This window comes from Myxocyprinus asiaticus, chromosome 28, assembly GCF_019703515.2.
Source record: "Myxocyprinus asiaticus isolate MX2 ecotype Aquarium Trade chromosome 28, UBuf_Myxa_2, whole genome shotgun sequence".
Classification (NCBI taxonomy): Eukaryota; Metazoa; Chordata; class Actinopteri; order Cypriniformes; family Catostomidae; genus Myxocyprinus; species Myxocyprinus asiaticus.
In genome coordinates, this window is record NC_059371.1 from 4852965 (window position 1) to 4866687 (window position 13723).

The 13723-nt window shown below is 38.1% G+C and overlaps 1 protein-coding gene across 2 annotated transcripts in view; it reads right to left on the bottom strand.

Moving 5' to 3' along the window:
• The window catches only part of LOC127418881 (NACHT, LRR and PYD domains-containing protein 12-like), a 44567-nt gene extending 31229 nt beyond the window's left edge, over window positions 1-13338 (bottom strand). For both annotated transcript variants that reach the window (XM_051659761.1, XM_051659760.1), the window contains exons 1-6: window positions 13062-13338; window positions 10756-10797; window positions 10570-10671; window positions 9934-10047; window positions 9727-9787; window positions 2171-2372 (exon numbers count right to left, since the gene is read on the bottom strand). In XM_051659761.1, coding sequence (XP_051515721.1) covers window positions 2171-2372; window positions 9727-9787; window positions 9934-10047; window positions 10570-10652 — 460 coding nt within the window. In that variant the 5' untranslated portion in view covers window positions 10653-10671; window positions 10756-10797; window positions 13062-13338. The remainder of the gene's footprint in view (window positions 1-2170; window positions 2373-9726; window positions 9788-9933; window positions 10048-10569; window positions 10672-10755; window positions 10798-13061) is intronic.
• Window positions 13339-13723: the final 385 nt, after the last annotated feature.

Here is a 13723-nt window from a genome sequence, read left to right on the forward strand (position 1 = left end):
ACATGTGAGACAGCACTCGTGGCCGTCAGAGGCGGAGAGATAGCGACCGTATCCAGGAACTACACACAGACGAAAAGACATCTTTAAAAAGACGCTCTCCATCAGTGCGCACTCTTTTAGAAAGAAATATACTCTTTTCTGCAAGAATATATACTCTTTCAGCTGTGCAACTCTGCATCAATCGTGCAGAGTGGGAGAAAGCCACTGAAATGCGCCGTATATCCAACAGCATACGCTTCTCGACGTGAGGTGAATAGAACGGCAGTGGAACTCGCTGCTCAACACCACTCGGCTCCGGAGAAAAAATCTGAATGAGTGGTTGCGAGCCAGCTCCTTTTATACTTGTATGTCCGGGGGAGTGGCATGCAAATTCCACTCGCCAATTCCCATTGGCCTTTTCTCAAAGATCAGAGGTGTGTGGGGCTCCCAAGAGCAACCCCTAGTGTCACTACATCGACACAATGTTGAGTGAGTGACAGATAAGGAACGCCTTGGTTACTGTTGTAACCTCCGTTCCCTGATGGAGGGAACGAGACGTTGTGTCCACTAGTGTCACTACATCAACACAACGTCGAGTGAGTGACAGATAGGGAACTACTGTAATTCTCTCTACATAGGAATAAGCCAATCATCTCTTGCTCTGTTGCAAATGGTTTAGAATGCTGCTGCCTCAACAGTACACAATTTCAAATTAAAGTTTAAAACTAATCTCTTTTCTCAAGCTTATCAATCCTAGATATACTGTGATGTTTAATGTATTTTGTTTTGAATAGCTATTTTTATACTGCATACGTTTTTATATTTTTTATATTGTAATTGTAGTTGTTGTACAGCACATTGGTCAGCTGTTGTTGTTTTTAATTGTGCTTTATAAATAAACTGACAATGACCTTTCAAGCTTTAAGTATCACAATAGTGTGTCATCAAACCCACATTTCACTAATGCAACAAATGCCTTGGTGGAGCAGAAAAAATAGGGCTGTCAATCACAATTATTATATTATTTGTTTTTATTTTTTTTGTCATTTAAATGCAGAGTGTGGCACTTCTTGGTAGACCAAGTGTCCTCCCCAGAGGTTAAGCAATAAAAAAATCTTTATCCTTCACACTCACGGCTTGAGTTGTAAAATTTCCATCATGGTCTCTTTTTATCTGTCATACTTGTTTTAATTTTATAAGTAGCCTATTACCTTCAGGGGCGTAGAATCCATTATAATGGCAGAACATGACAGTGGATAGGCTGAAATTATATATTTTTTGACTCCCCATGTGCAAGTCTGGTGAAAAAAACAAGTACTAGGGTGAAAGTCTGACATGTCAGTCAACCGCGACCCGATTTTTAAACTTTGCCAGTTATGTGCAGCTTAAAAAGGAAATAAACGTCCGATCAGAAAATTTGAAAATGTGCCTACATGCACAAGTTCACAGATTTCTTTCAGTGTGCCTGATATCACCATAAAGTGTCAGAAGAGAAGCACACATCTCTGAAACACTAATGCAGGTACTCCACTAAAATAACTGACAATTCTGCCCTAAATGTCTGTGCTTAGATTTAATGCAAGTAACTGGCAGAAACAATGTGCTGTTTTATTCGCGCTTTCATTTTATTATATTTTTTAGCACTTTATTTTAATAAATTATCACACTAATCATGCAGTAACACACTAACATGATGGCTGATGTATGCAGTCTTTAATTCAGAGAGCCTCTCCTCGAAATCAGAACACAATTTGTCAAAAGAGACACATATTACAAGGTGTTAATGGTGATGGCACCTGTTAATACACATCTTAATACCAGGCAATAAACAGGGAACACACACACACAGCGGGCGCGTGTGTGAGAGAGACAATGAAGTCAAAGCTGATGCACTAGGTAAATGTTTTTCTTATTTATTTATTTTTTATATGTCAAAATGACGGACAGCATTTGAAATTATCAGTCAATGTTTGAAAAAAAAAATCTGTAAATGACTGAGAATTTTTGGTTAACGCAGCCCTTGGTTCTTACAGGTCCAGGAAGGAAGGAGGTAACCAGATTGCTGTCAACAGAACTAGTTGCCCAAATTGTGCCCCAGTGAAGCACTGGGCCCAAGAACTTCTTAGTGCAGCCCTGCTAATTAGTAGGTTATTTTCTATTTAAAGGGATGTAATAATCATATAACGCTTACCGTTGAGAAGTATGTTAGCGAGGTCTGTCTGGTTCATCTTCCTCAGGACATGCAGTGTGATCTTCAAAACCTCCTCTCTGACTGTGCTATGACCATCATCCTCCTCCTCTCTCTCAGAACATGCTGGGGAATCTGGGCTTAGTAACCTTTTGAACTTCTTTAGCTCCTTCTTCATCAGAGAGATGATTCTGTGCTCAAGCTCCTGATTATTTATCAAAATATATGAAGCAATAAAATTAAGTTTGTCTCTGTTAACCAACCTGTTACTTAATGATATAACAAAAGTGCATTTGGTAAGAAACCTCTACGTTTTTTGATCGAAACCTGTTTGGATGTAAAGAATAGCATCTCTAGTTTTGTTATATATGCCGCTAATAAACATGATGTCCACATATGTGCATTTTGGGACATTATGCCATCAAAATTAAAACATGTTAGTTATTTTGAATAATTTTCAACATTAAAACATCTGTGGGTCATTTAGCTTCATTTTAATATACATTTTGTTATATTTTATTTTGTTATCTCTGTACAATACGGTTCTATTAATTAACATTAGTAAATGCAATCCTATATATTTAAAATGCATTTTCACATTGAGAATAAATGTATTCATCCAAAAGCTGAAAATCTTTGCTTTCAGAGGCTTTATATCGAGTTAGGATGAAAATAAGGTGCTTTTCAAACTTTTCTGAGACCAGTGCAGACAGACAACATACTAGGACGTTAAGTAATTCACTAACTAGGGAGCAAGGGGACATCCTATAGCTTTCTATGCAACTAAGTGCATTCACTCCTAAAATCCAAACAAAAGATGAGTTTCAGGCTGCAGATGATGTTTGGACCACTCAACATGTTTGGCAGACATGGGACAATGATAATCAGTACACAGATTAAGAATTTTATAATGCAAAATTTTATTTTAACATGGTTGGCAGTGATTGGATGATGCTGGCTATAACTTTGAATAAGAATGATTTATTCAACTTTTATAGAAAATCAGCAGTAATGACTGTAATGTGTAAAAAACATTAATAACCAACATTCCTGGACACATAATAAACAATTTGATGAGAAAAGTTTGACATTCTATAGCTTGATATTATTTACAATTTCACAACTTAGTCCCACTGTCCACATATGTGGAGATACATTTTTAGGAAAACTGTTTGCTCTAGAATTTATTTATTTATTTTGCTTGTTTATTAGGTGCTACTAGTTATAAATCAAAAAGGAAAATGCACACAGCAGTCATCCTCAGGAGGATATACACTCAGAGACCACTTTATTAGGTACACCTGTACATCTACATATTCATGCGATTATCTAATCAACCAATCGTGTTTCAGCAGTGTAATGCATAAAATGCATATATGGGTCAGGAGCTTCAGTTAATGTCAACAATCAACCATCACAATGGGGAAAAAATGCGATCCGTGATTTCGAATGTGGCGTGATTGCTGGTGCCAGAAGGGCTGGTTTGAGTATTTCTGTAACTGCTGATCTCCTGGGATTTCACGCACAAAAGTCTATCTAGAGTGTAAAGAGAATGGTGCGGGAAAAAAAAAAAACATCCAGCGAGCGGCAGTTTTGTGGACAGAAATGCCTTGTTGATGAGAGAGGTCAACAGAGAATGGCCAGACTGGTTCGAGCTGACAGTAAGTCTACAGTAACTCAGATAATACCTCTGTACAATTGTAGTGATCAAAATAGCATCTCAGCATGCACAACATTTCGAACCTTGAGGCGGATGGGCTACAACAGCAGAAGACCACGCCAGGTTCCACTTATGTCAGCCAAGAACAGAAAGCTGAGGCTGCAGTGAGCACAGGCTCACCAAAACTGGACAGTTGGAGTCGCGTGGTGCCATGTGGGGGTCGAACATGTGAACAGCGAGCTCTGCGCACTTTGCTAGTTTTTAATTCTTTTTGTGTCTTAAACCAGTGAGATTTGATACACCCTGCTACATAACTGTTGTATGAAATCAACATGTCAAAGAATTCAAAATCCTCGTGCTCTGGAGACATTAAAAAACACTAATGTGCTCAAGCTGATACCCCAGACAGGGCTGCAGACCAGGGACTCGGTTTGGACGGTGCGGTGGGAGAAATTCAACGTCAACTGTCCAGCATGTCTGTAATGCTGGTGAAAGTCGTGGCAGACTGGGAGGATCTTGCTGTAATACGTCGATCGATCACTGCGATGGAGTCAAAATTCTCTGAGTTACCTACAAGAATCGGGGATGTCGAGAAACGGATCGATTATCTGAAGTCATCAGAGAGGGAATTAGCTGCTAATCCACTAGCGACCAAAGTAGATTTGGAATGCGTTTGGGAAAAGTTGGAAGACCTTGAGAATCGTAATCGGCGAAACAATGTCCGAATTGTTGGAATTCCTGAGCATAAAGAAGGCCGAGATATGGTAAAATTCCTAGACGAGCTCTTTCCGAGTTTACTTGACATAACAGGCCATAAGCTGGAAATCGAGCGAGTTCACATGGTCCCGGTTCGGAGATCCGTGAAGGGAGACAGGCCCCGATCAATTCTGGCCAAATTTCTGAGATCATCCGATAAAGATCTTGTGTTACACGAGGCGAGGAGTAAAGGAAGGCTTTCTTGGAAGTACCCCAACATTTTCTTGTTTCCAGACTTTGCTCTCAAAGAGAGAAATGTGATAGATTCAAGGAATGCACGAAACTCTTACATCAGTGGAAGGTCGCTTCTGTACTGATGTTTCCGGCCAAATTGAGAATAGATACTAAGGATGGCCACAAAATATTTACATGCCCACAGTAAGCATTGTCCTTCATAGAGACAATGGAGTGAGTAAGCATTTTGGTGATTTTCATGTTGCTGCCAAGTGGACCGACTCACTGAACATACACTTGACTGTCTGAGGAAACTGGGCACCTTTTTGTTTATTTTTGTGCTGGTTCCGCCTAGCGGCTGGAGTTTGTTTTGTGGAATAACACTCCTTCAGGACGGTTGTGGATGAATCTGCACGTGCCCTATTTCTATGCCTCCTATTGGCTGGAGTTTGTTTTGTGGAGTATTTTTTGCAGGACATTGAAAGGATTAGGTCATCTGCTGCACACATGAACAGCCGGCTCACTGAACATTCATTTGACTGTCTGAGGAAACTGAACAGATTTTATTTATTTTTTTGTGCTGGTTCCGCTACAGGCTGGAGTTTGTTTTGTGAAGGATCGCACCTTCGGGCAGTTATGCGAAGGAATCTTTACATTCTTTGTGTTTATTCTGCCTATTGGCTGGAGTTTGTATTATGGATTTTCTTCTGTTATGTAATTCTGTCTCACAAAATTTGTACAGATGCACCGGACTTGAGCAATCCGATGGCAAATTTGTCGCGGTGGCTCTCGTAGGTGTACATGGACTGTTTGAGTTTAGAGGGATGGACGGCAATTGGCACTGTCGTGCACAGGGTTAATACGCACGTTTTTCTTTTTTTCGGGGGAAGTTCAGGGTTTGACTGTTGCACTAACGTTGGAATGTGGTCTTTATAATTATATTTTTGACACACAATCTATTTTTCTCATATGTCAAAATGTCCATTGTTAATATGAGTGGATTGTCTCTCTCCACGTGGAATGTGAATGGGTTGGGGCACCCCATAAAAAGAAGGAAGGTTATTTCTTTTCTTAAAGCAAATATGACATAGTGTTTCTTCAAGAAACGCATCTTTCCCCGCAGGAAGCTGATAAATTTGGGAAGATATGGGGTGGACATGTTTTCTTAAGTGCTGGCTCAAGTAAGAGCAGGGGAGTCATTAAATTGATAAGTAAACATCTACAATTCAAATGTCTCAAACGGATTAAAGATAAATTAGGAAGTCATTATTGTTTTAGCAGAAATTCAGGGGCAAAGGTTGATTTTGGCTAATATTTACGCACCTAACGCTGATAATCTGGGCTTTTTTATAGATCTTGAAGGGATGTTGCAAGCCGCTGGCACCCCTCATGATATAATATTGGGAGGAGACTTTAATCTTTTGATGGACTCAGTCCTTGATCATAGTGAAGCAAAAGTGCGTAAGCCCCCTAGAGCAACACTGACGCTTCACAGGATGTGTAAAAATCTTGGTCTTACAGATATTTGGTGGCTTTTAAACCCATCTGGTAGGGACCATAAAGGTTTTTCATCAGTCCATAAGATTTATTCTAGATTAGATTTTTATATATATATATATACATATATATATATATATATAAGTCCCTCACTTCATCTGTTGTTGATTGCTCAATTGGAAACATCTTAGTCTCAGATCACGCCCTGGTGAGTTTAGAGGTGTTGCCTCATATGGAGAAAAATAAATTATATAGTTGGCACTTTAATGTATCCCTTTTGCAAAATCCTGATTTCCAACAAATGCTAAAGGCTGAAATCAATGTTTATATGGAGACCAACTGGTCCTCAGTATCCTCTGTGGGCATGGCTTGGGCACTTGGGTCGGATCATACAGTATGCCTCATTCATCAAAAAATCCAGAGCACGAGAAGTCGTGGAGTTGGAAGGGAATATTAAAAGTGCAGAGGCACAGCTGAAGCACCGAATGTCATCTGTTGACCCGATTGAAATACAGATATAATATTATTTTGTTGCGGAAGGTGGAGTTTTGGTTATTCAGGGCGGGGGACAAAGCAGTGAAGCTTTTGGCTAGATATATAAAGCAGAGAGAGTCTTTTTCTACCATTCCCTCAGTGAAATCTGCTGGTGGTGAAATATTTACCTCAGCCATTGATATTAATAGTGCTTTTAAAGAATTCTATCTTCGTCTACCGATGAAGATATTAGAAACTTTGTTGAACCATTAGAACTCCCTAAACTGACGACTGAGCAAAAAAAAATCTCTTGATTCTGAGATAACCCTGGTGGAGCTCGGCGAGGTAATTAAGGCTCCGGGGCCAAATGGTTTTGCCACTGAATTTTTTAGATCTTATGCTACAGAATTGGCTCCACTTTTGTTAGACGTTTATATGGAATCATTAAAGAATGGAAAGCTTCCGCCAACCATGACACAAGCCCGGATCAGTCTGATTCTTAAAAAGGACAAAGATCCAAGTGAGTGTAAGAGTTACCGTCCAATTTCCCTGATCCAGCTAGACGTAAAAATATTGTCAAAAATTCTGGCTAACCGATTAATTAAAGTTATGACATCTCTTACACATACAAGATCAGATGGGGTTTATTCGGGGCTGCAGCTCTTCTGATAACATTAGTCGTTTCATCAATATTATGTGGGCAGTGAAACATGATAAAGGCATTTGATATGGTAGAATGGGATTATCTTTTTAAGATTTTGGAAATATATGGGTTCGGGAATACTTTTATTGGATGGATTAAGTTACTTTATAGACACCCGGTAGCGGCGGTACAAACAAATGGATTAATTTCAGATTATTTTACTCTGGATAGGGGCACCCGGCAGGGTTGCCCTCTTTCCCCATTATTGTTCTGTCTTGCCCTGGAACCATCAGCAGCCGCGATAAGAAAGGAGGATGATTTTCCAGGGGAGATGTGGTGCATAAGCTTCTGCTTTACACAGATGATATTTTATTATTCGTCTCTGACCATTCTAGATCTATGCCTGGCCTCCACAGAATTATTCATTCCTTTTCTAAATTCTCGGGATACAGAGTTAATTGGTCTAAATCCGAAGCTTATGGCTCTGACTGTGTCCTGCCAGATTACAGCTTTTCAGCCGGGCGCCTTTCAGTGGCCAAAACAGGGCATCAAGTATTTGGGCATTTTATTCCCAGCTAATCTGTGTGATTTAGTTAAGAGTTAATTTTGTCCCTTTAATAAAAAGGTTTTCGAGCGATGTGGGCAGGTGGGCTTCATTACATTTATTGATTTTATGGAAGGTTAATTTTATTAAAATTAATTGTATTCCAAAATTCAACTACCTGCTACAGTCACTCCTTTGTCCCCCTCTCTTATTTCAAGCAATTTAATAGCATATGAATTCCTTCATTTGGAATGGGAAACGTCCCAGATTACATTTCAGTAAACTGCATAGGCCGATTGATAAAGGTGGGCTAAGCCTACCCAAGATTTGTTTTATTATTATGCGTTCAGTCTCAGACATTTGGCTCATTGGTCACTTTCACCTGAGAGAGCCCCTCCCTGGTTTTGTATTGAACAGGAAGTTCTTGCCCCTATTTCGCCATTGCAAAGCCTTTCTATCAAACTAATCGAAGAAGTTAAATTACACCCCGTTATCTCGCATTTACACTCGGTATGGACAAAAGTGTCCAGAGCGTTTAATTCTGACATTTATTTAAATGTTGCCTCGAGCTTATGGCTTAACCCCAAATTATGTATTAATGAGTCCCCTTTCTGCTTGACAGAGTGGATTGTGAAGGAGGTTAATACACTCGGTGACCTATATGAAAGTGGAGTGTTGAGATCCTTTGAAAATTTGGTTCAACATTTTGGGATTCCCAGATCTCAGTTCTATAGGTATCTACAGCTCCGCCACCTGCTCTGTACTATTTTTGGGAGTAGCACACACCCCCACTAAAGCAGCAGATACTCAGGGAGTGGTGATTACTGCTTTTGGAAAAGGTCATGAGGCATCAGTGTCTGGGGTACGGAGCTTCAACTTCTCTCAAGAGATTATGGGATAAAGATTTAAACTTGGTATTGGAGGAGGGAGAGTGGGCTAGGATTCTAAAAAACATCAAGTCTGCATCTAGAGATACAAGGGTGCACCTTATGCAATTCAAGATTTTACATCGATTTTATTGGACCCCCTCTAGATTGTATAGGCTTGGTCTTAAAGACACACCCACCTGCTGGCGATGCCAATCAGAGGATGGGGACATAACCCATGTCTTTTGGGGGTATGTTAAGCTCCAGGAGTTTTGGTTGAAGGATGAGAGTCTTGTGTGTGATGTATTGGACACTCGGCTTTCATTTTGCCCCAGAATGGGGCGGTCATCAACGTTGAGAATAGACACATAAAGAGTTGGGTCCTAACTAGCATCATGATTGCCAGACAGATTCTTTTAAGGGGTTGGAGGTCGGCTGGAGCGCCCTCATTTCAGGAGTGGTGCTCAGAGATGGGGAGGGTGGCGGCCTTTGAAGAAGAGTCTTTTAGAAGACTGGGGAAATTGATTTATGGAGAAATGGGGCAGATACCTGATGTTGCTGGACATGTAATTACTATTTTTATTTTACCTTTTTTTTGTGTGTGTCTGTAATCATGTGTATATACTCATATGTGACCACAGCGATGTTTGTTGGGGTTCAGGGCAGGGTTAAGGGATTGGGAGGGGTGGTTGTGGGGTTTAAATGTTGATTCTATATATGTATGTATGTATGTGTGTGTGTGTGTGTGTGTGTGTGTGTTTTGCTCTTGTATATATGTTTTGTTGGATTAAAAAAAAAAAAAACTGGACAGTTAAAGACTGGAAAAACATTGCCTGGTCTGATGAATCTTGATTTCCGCTGAGATACACAGATGGTAGGCCCACTGCAGCCTCAGCTTTAATGCCAACTATGCACACTTGGAAACATTTGAATACCCTCACAAACCTTGAAAACAGTCTCAAGTTGCTCTCTGTTGGAGGACTTTGATTCAGTCTGTTTGTCATTGCTGTAAATTAAAAGAAATGTTGTGAATAAATATTTAGTCTAAGATTTACACTTAAATACAAACACTTATACTTACATTACTTTTCATTACAGATTATATATTTGATATATTTGATATAATCTCCTAAACCATGAGCCTGTCATCACCTTTGCTTAGAAGAAAAGTGTCCATCTTTAAAATCAATGGGTTGGCCCACTAACTGGTCACTCTTCACAGAAACACAGCTATGTTGTGGTGATCCTGAGCTCTCCTGAACTGAACTGGAAACATACGGATTTTAACACAATGATGAATGAATCTGAAAACTTTCAAAAAGTATATTTTCAGGTAATAACATTTAATTTGAAGGAAACTCAAAGAATACTGTATATTAATGCACATTAATTCATTTGTAACATACTTAAGCACACTTAAAACAACACTTCTTTTAATATAAATGTAAGAATATTACCTTAAAGTATATTTAATTATTGCCCTTTTATAATGCTTTAGTGTGCTTTCAAGAAGTACTATTAAATTATTTCACTGCCTCGCATCCTACAGCGAATTTAACTGAAAGAATACTTGCTTATCCTGTCAACTACTAGAAATGACATAGAAAGTATAAAAAAATAATTTAAATATGTGCTTTTACTTTCCTGGAATACACTCCCAGGACGTTTTTCATTAATGTCAATATTAGATTAAATTACTGCAATAATAATAATAATGGAGACAAAAAAAACAATACTCAAAACAGTACATCCTTGAGTGGAACTAATAAATCATGTGACAGGTCTCACCTAAAAGAGCCTTTGAAATTCAGTGGAATTTCCATGGATTGGTCAGTCTTCAAGGAAACACAGCTGGGTTCAGGTGAATCCATTTTTTCCTTTTGAGCTGGACTGCAACACAAATACATTGGTATTCATTGACAGTTTCATACCAATTAAAACATTTAAGCTTTATTCTAGGGACAAAATTCTTACCTCAAGTCTTCCACTGTCTCACTTTCTTCATATGAGAGGCTTCTGAATACAAGGAATGATACTGGAAATAAGTCTGTAGTCCTAAAATGTATGTAAAATGTGAAATATATATATATATATATATATATATATATATATATATATATATATATATATATATATATGTAGTTGTTAGGCTAGAGAAACCTGAATTCTGTCGAAGGGCGTAGGGAATTTACAGTGTGACGTGCAGCTGGGATAAAAAAAATAAATAAATTTGTGTCCATTTTTAAAAACATCCGTATATAATGTGACAATAGCCTAGTTTCCATCCACTTTTCACACTATTTTTTTTTTTTGACAGAGTGAAAATGCGTAAAAAAAAATTGCAAAATTTGCCGTCTTCGGCCTGTTTCCATTCAAATGGCCTTTTATTGATAAAATTGGTGTGCGTGATGACGTCATGCCTAAAAAAACACTTTGTCACATAAGTTTTGGTTTATCGCAACAGAAATCTGCCCTTAAGCCGTTTTCATACAGAAATGTGTGTTTCACTAATTTGCCTCCCAGATGTCCCTAATGTTTTTCCTCCGAAGTTTTAGTAAAATGGGAAGATTATTGAGACAATTCATTGAAATTAGCCAGCATACTGTCATTTTAATTTTACAAATAAAAGCAATCAGAAGACGAGGAATTGCAATCAAAAGGGAGCAGTTGCCCTTCTGATAGGACTGTAATATTGGTCCTGATGTTGCGCCTATCGCAGGCTGTCACCGGTTCTGACCCGAAAGTGAATCGTCATGGCCCTGTTCAAGCTGTCAACCTGCACCAACTAGTTGGGGAACTTTCGGTCTTAGTATAAGGACCATCCATCGATGTGTATGTGCTGTGTGCACAACTATTAAAGAAAAAGTGATGAGATGTAATATCAGTGTTTACATATATGATACATTCCTGATATCCAATAGGCTATTCTGAACAATCATCTAATCTAAATCATTGCCATAACAACTGTATTATGTCCCGTATATTTTTCCATCAACTTTTAATGACCAACTGATCTTGATTGTCATCTAAAATCAAATTTATTTTAGCATCATAATGCAATTTAAATTTTCTGAAGAAGCTCAGTAAATGTGATCCGAGGTAAAGAGGGTTTGATTTAAAATATTTAAAGGTTTTAAAATGTTCAAAATCTAGTTTTCTGAAATTGAACTCAGCATTGGACAAATAGTTCTGATAGTTTATAGTCTTGAAAAAAAGGGTAGAACTTTCAAAGAATGTCATTCAGCTGACTCTTTTCATCTACAGAACAGGGAAAGGCTAATTTAAGTTTGTGTAAAGAAAATGCAATTATATAGGCCTAACAATATTATTATTTTTGTTTGAATTTTTTTTTTTTTTTAATTTAATGCTTTATTCGTTTGGTAATTTATTTAATTTAATACAGGGAATTTTGCCAGCATTTTTCAAAAGTAAGCTAAGCAATAATTTTATAGAATTGGGTTATGTTAGTGTTCCAAAAAAGCACACTGAAGCTTGTCTCAATGTATTGTGTATTTGCTTTTAATTTAAAACATCTTTGTGCACAGAAATTATATGTTTTTTTGTATTGTGGGCTAATTCCATAACTGCCATCTATTATTTTGAATGGTGTGGAAAAGCAACTTTATTAAATAAACAGATGGCTACCGCAATTAAATTAATCACAAACAGTGGCCATTCATTTGTTCTCCGTGCACTTGTCGATGTGCATGATACGAGATATTTGTGTTGGCACTCCTGGAAGTGTCATGTTTGCAGCATCGGATCTATATGCCGTTAAGATCAATCCATAATCACGTACAATAAATTGGCTTTCAAGGATGTATACTGTCGTCATGACTAACACAGGCTAACGATTGGGGTTATGTGACACTACATTTTTGCGTTAATGCTCATTTTCTCAACAAAAAGTGTTTCCAAACCAGTTTTTCACGACATTTGAAGTAACGACATAGAGTTTATGCGCTAGAGTTAAACGGGAAAATATTATGTCGACACTTGTGAAATTTTAGTGATAATTTGCGTTTCCATCAGCTTATTTTGATGCGCTAAAACTTTTTCCGCAAAAAATCCTTGGATGGAAACGTAGTTAATGTCATGTATCTACAGGGAAAAAAGTAAAATTAGAACGAAACAAATCAGTGATCTAGTGCCACGTCAGACAAGGCGACCAAAAACCAACAGTAAGTCTAAACCCTTCATCCATTAAATAATTTGTGCTGCTGGTGACAAGTAATCAACATTGGACAGTCAAGCTATAGATGTCAGATGTTTCACTGTACCTTAAATTTTGTGATTTTGGACCCTTACGGCGTTGTTATCTTGCGAATGTGGTTCCAATATGCCTTAGTGTTCCCATTTTTTGTTTCACTTTTGATTTAATGCAGGCTGTGTCTCGTTTGGATGGATTCTTCCTCCGAAGGTCGCATTTGTCGGCTGCATACGTCATCAAGGATTTCTAGTTTCAGAAAATCGAGTAGGACACTTCGAATGTGACCTTCTTTCACGGGAATTCGGAGGATGCATGAGGTGTATCCTTCGTGGGCACTCACAACCCACAATTCTTTGCTTCAACGGAAATGTCTAAAAAATAAATAAAAATAAAATAAAATGACGCCAATTTTGCCGTAAATATGATGTTCAAACGCAAGGAATATTAATTCCCAAGTTGAAGTACCTCAGTAGATGGGTGCAGAGTATATAATATGTATAATTATATTAATATATAATTAAAATAAAGTATTAGACTAAAAGTACAACTGTAAAATCTATTTTCTTTTCGCTTTACATCATTATAACTGTCCTAAAATGTACCTCATACATTCCCTTCTAAAGAGACTTTGTTCCCTTCTCACTCAAAGCGCTCGCGCTTGTTAAAGAGTGGCGTGCTGTCATAGCAACCATGTTACGTTCCGTTTCCGTTTAAACGAGACTTGTTTAAAAA